Source organism: Copadichromis virginalis, linkage group LG7, assembly GCF_057382275.1.
Source record: "Copadichromis virginalis isolate Kocher_CV1m ecotype Utaka linkage group LG7, C_Virginalis_male_GT1.1, whole genome shotgun sequence".
Classification (NCBI taxonomy): domain Eukaryota; kingdom Metazoa; phylum Chordata; class Actinopteri; order Cichliformes; family Cichlidae; genus Copadichromis; species Copadichromis virginalis.
The window spans coordinates 64,984,907-64,989,996 of record NC_140624.1 but is presented as its reverse complement, the minus strand read 5'-3'; the positions used below and the strand labels follow the sequence as shown (position 1 = coordinate 64,989,996).

The 5,090-nt window shown below is 41.9% G+C and overlaps 1 protein-coding gene across 1 annotated transcript in view; it reads left to right on the top strand.

The window, feature by feature from the left end:
- Positions 1 to 2,257: 2,257 nt before the first annotated feature.
- poglut3 (protein O-glucosyltransferase 3) overlaps positions 2,258 to 5,090 on the top strand; it is a 10,251-nt gene continuing 7,418 nt past the window's right edge. The window contains exons 1-4 of the mRNA XM_085464752.1: positions 2,258 to 2,600; positions 2,845 to 3,042; positions 3,994 to 4,277; positions 4,367 to 4,571. Coding sequence (XP_085320878.1) covers positions 2,363 to 2,600; positions 2,845 to 3,042; positions 3,994 to 4,277; positions 4,367 to 4,571 — 925 coding nt within the window. The 5' untranslated portion in view covers positions 2,258 to 2,362. The remainder of the gene's footprint in view (positions 2,601 to 2,844; positions 3,043 to 3,993; positions 4,278 to 4,366; positions 4,572 to 5,090) is intronic.

Genomic DNA, 5,090 nt, shown 5'->3' with positions numbered 1-5,090 from the left:
ATCACTGAAGTGTTTGAAGGCCACCATGGTCCGGTTACTGGACTGAGCTGCCACAGTGCTGGAGGACCTGTTGATTTCTCTCACCTCTTCATCTCGTCCTCGTTTGACTGAACCGTCAAACTCTGGAGCACTAAGAGTACCCGTCCACTATACTCTTTTGAGGACAGTTGTGACTACGTCTACGATGTGATGTGGTCTCCAACACACCCTGCCCTGTTTGCTTGTGTGGACTTAGCTGGACGTCTGGACTTGTGGAACCTCAACAATGATACCGAAGTTCCAACTGCTAGTGTGTATGTGGATGGGGCTCCGGCACTGAACCGTGTCAGATGGTCTCACACTGGAAAGGAGATTGCCACTGGGGAGTCAGAGGGACAGGTTCAGGTCTATGATGTTGGCGAGCAAATCTGTGTTCCCAAAGCGGATGAGTGGACCCGCTTCGTCAGGACGCTGGCTGAGATCAATGAAAACAGAGATGAAGCTGAGGAACTGGCCAATGCATGATGTTGCAAACCCCACCCACCCTCACACACAACCACTCATACAATTCTCTCCAGTCCGCTACACCTATAGTACATTACACAGTACTGCCAGAGGAGCTGCGCTCGCCTCTCTCTGGTTGCCAGCTTCTCCACATTCTACATTTGGCCTGAGGAGATGTGCAGAGCTAGAATGGATAGAAGTGGCAGCTTTAGATGTGTTTTTGAATGTCTCTTTCGAGTTTTAGAGTACATTTGTAGGAGCAATGAATGTCAGGTGTAGTAGTAGCACAAAAACCAGAGTAAGTTGTTGAAAGCTTAGAGGAATAGAGGAAAGTGATTTTCAGCGTAGATGTGGCTGTCCACTCTGAACTTCTAGCTTTGATAACATCCTCAGGGCTCCAGAAACTGCTCTTCTCCTGAGGCCTCAGACTCGGCTCTTTTTTTTAAATATGCAAACCTTTGTACTTGCACCTTTTTATTACCACTTGAGTGTTTTTACATGTTTTCCCAGACACGCTTGTGCACAGCTGGCAAATTTTGAAAAGACTGAAAACACCCTTTTATTCTGAGAAGCACTAAAACAGCTAATGCAATCACACACATAGATACCTGGCCTGTGCAGAAGCGTGTCATCTTACATTTTAACCACTACAATATTTAATATTTATCACGGTGGTTGTACTTATTTAAATATTGTGTGTATTATTTTAAAGACGCTGCTTTGTACTAAAAGTTTGAATTGTACAATCTTGAAATTAGCACTACAAGCTTCTTAATAAGCAAAAATATGTTACTCTACTTGGCTTGAATTTATTGACACTAGTACAGTGAAAAGGGGATGTGTTTTTCCTGTACCAAAGGTTAATGTTATTGGAAACAGTTCCCTGACACATCCTCTTTAAGAGGAGCCAGATAAACTAAATTAAGTTTTAGATGAAGGCATGAAGCAAAAGTTGGAAACTAACTTAACCACAAAATGGGAGTCCTTTATTTCACTTTTTGTCCATCCTGTTTTTCATTCCTTCCATGATTGATGGATTCAACATCCTGCCTCACAAAGTTAACATTTAAAACAAAGAACAAAGCTTAAAGCACACTGAAGCAACCACACCTGATGTAAAATAAGACAAGTGCTCTGCTTACACTACTTGTACTGTATTCTTCTCCATTTCTGTTCCTGATACAATGGATGGTTGCACTTTCCCATTGGAATAAAATTTGAGACATACTGGTAAAATTAAAAACAAAAAACAAAAAAAACATATGGAGTGGAAAAAGGTTAGCGTTCAGCTTTCACCTTCACTGTTTATATTATGCAAACAGAGCTGCGCTGCTACACAATAACAATACAAATAAATAAATAAATAAATAAATAAATAAATAACAGTACCCCACCAGCTACAACAGTAAAGGGATTTGTGAAATGAACGCAGCACAGGTCAGCCACATATATTGGCCTGACGGTACTTGTGTACTTTTGCTCAAGTAGAACTTGAACTTTTACCTGTAAATGAGATGCAATAATATAAGTTTCTGATGTAGTAAATCTGAAGACTTCCTTTACCCCTGACAATAACTAATCCTGGTGCTGTTATCTGCAGTATTTTGCAAAGTTGGTTAAAAAACAAGAACAACAACAAAGGAGTGGTTAATTAGTGTTAAGATCTTTTTTTTTTATCAGTAATGTGGAGTATTTATGTCTGTAGGGGGCGTTCACAATATGTATACCCCCAAAATTTCCAACTTCCCGTGAAGGCGTCACTGGCCATCACCAGTGGGCGTGTTGTCTTCACCAACATGTCGGAGTAGGAGTTTCTATCAAAACTTTGCACTTAAAATTTAGTGACTGTACACGTTTACTTGGTGCCAGCTGCTGGAGCATGGCGTGTTACCGGAACGTAGATGTAGTCGAGCCGTTTCCGAGTGGTTTAATTAGCCGATTTGTAATTTTACTAGTATTTCAAAGTACAAGCTTCCCGGTTTGTGACTCTGAAGGAATCAGTCCAGAGAGGTGTCTGATATGGGGTCCGGGGCTAAACCCGGACACCGTGTTACCAGTCCGCTACTTCTTTATTCAGGCAGTGAATTCAAAAGGAGAAAACCTGACTCTGTCTCCAGGTAAATGACCACCAACGCGACATTATTAGCTCACTAAAGTCCTGTTGCAGTATTTTTAAGCTAACCTTAAACTGTTTTTGCAGCATTCTTTTGTTATTACAACCCGGTGGCTAGCAAGCTACGTTTAAAGTTTTTGGGGGGCTAATGTTAACGAAAACGTGCACGAGCGGCCGAATATGCATAACTGTTACTTGCGTTAGCACTCAAACTGTTCATTGAAATGCTTTTTGAATGTGGTGCTCAGGAAAAGACACGTTTAAAGTGAAGATCGGCTCACTGGATAAGAATGAGTACCTCCGTATCCACGTCCCTCCACCTCTGGACAGAGGAGACGGCTCCTTCCTGTTGAGGTATCGGCTCTACAGCACTGCTCACAAGGGTCTGAAGATCCAGGTCTCTTACAGAGATGCTGCTGTGGCTAGCTCACCCTACACCATCCAAGGTTAGTCAGAAAACCTGTTGCATCACCTTCTGTCCTCAGACCCTTTATACGAAGGTGAAAAATCAATTTAATGGTGAGAAATCGGGATAAAAATGACGAATTGCTTTTACATGCAAAGTTTATCTCCAGAGTGCATTGCTCTTAATTATGATGCCAGTGTTTTGCACAAAAAATAAAGTCAGGATTGATAACAGACCCAAGAGTGGCCACAAACTAAAGTCTCACCACTCCATGGGTAACCCACACAATGAATGATGAAGATAGATATGAAAGGGACCTCAAAATACTCATCCTAGAACTGCAGCATTTATACTTAAACTCTTCCATCACGAGTCACACTGTCCACTTCATGTTGTACTACTGGAAGACTGATGTTTACTGAAGCACAGGAAGGAGTAAAGACTTAAGAGCAGAGTGACTGTCAGAGCTATTAAAATTATTTTAAAAAGAATGCAGTAAATGTTACATAGACTGGTTCATGCAATTACTTTTCTCTACACGTAAGTGCTTTTTATTTAACACTCACACTGCGATGAACACGCTGGAGAGCAGCTTTGGGTTTGGTATGTTGCCCAATTATACTTTGACATGCAGACTCAAGTAACCAGATGTTTCACCACCAACCTTAGATAACCTGCTCCACCTCCTCATTACAGCCAGCTCATATGTATAGAGCAGAAGAACACTAACTATAGCATTGGCATAAAGAAGTGTTGTCTTTGTGCTGCTTTGTAGTCACATTTGGGGGTGAGTGCACATACATACGCTAGATTTAACACAGCTTTACATCCAGTAACTTGTGTTTTTTGGGATTTATCAACATTGACTGACTTCATCGACTGTTCCAGATATTTTGGGGTTTGTTTTTTTCAGTAAGTTGACAGTGACTCCTCATCTTCCACATTGCATTTATACGTGTATCTAACCCTGATGGCTCATTCCCATGCTCAGGTCCAGTGCATCATGAATACTGTGACTGTCCTGAGCCCGATGCCTCCGTCTGGCAGAGCGTCATGCAGTGTCCTGCCGATGACCGACAGATTCTAGCTGACTTTAAGTCTTTTCCCACCATCGACCTGCAGCATCTCAGGCAGGAAGTGCCTCACAGATTCTCCAACAGAGGAGGGCTCATTCACTACGCCATCATCAACAACCACGTGTACCGGCGCACGCTGGGAAAATACACCGACTTCAAGATGTTCTCTGATGAAATTTTGCTATCATTGACGAGGAAGGTAGAGTTGTTCTGCTGTTTTTTCCATGCTGTGCTGTTGCATATATATATATAAAGTCTTTACAGTCACACAGCGATGTTCTGTTGCAGGTGAGGGTGCCTGATGTGGAGTTTTACATCAATGTGGGTGACTGGCCGCTAGAGACAAAGACGTCAGCTGCTGTTCCGATCTTATCGTGGTGTGGCTCCACAGACACACGGGATATCGTCCTCCCTACCTATGAGGTCACACACTCCACCCTGGAGACACTGAGAGGGGTCACTAATGACCTCCTATCTGTCCAAGGGAATACAGGTAACTTTGATACTCCTGAGCAAAACAGCCCTCAGTTTATGTTATCATCATTCGTATATTTCTGTCTGTGCTACAAGTTGTTAAAACTTCTTATTGAGTATCTGAGTTTGAAGGAAATTGCACTTAAACTGCAACTGGCAGGAGTAAATTATGTTGGGATGTACTTCTACACAGAGGTGTACTTTTTATTGATTTATTGCTTTTAATACTGTGCAGCAGTTTAAGACCTTTTATTGCTTTGAACTTGCCAGCGTTCAGCAAAAATAAAATAAAAAAGAAAGAAAGTGCTGCCTCTGCTGTATTTTCCCAAAATGTTCTCAAGAGCCATAAAGCACTACCTTTTTTAAAAAATCTACAGTGTGCAAGGTTTCCTGAACTACATAATCCAACTTAGTGGGCTGTTCTTCTTCAGGCAGTATAGAGGTTGAACTTGTTGTAGAAGCTGTATGTTTAGCTGCAGCTAGTTTAACGAAGATCCAAAAGATCCCAACCAAAGAATCCATCTATGAGGGTGATGTC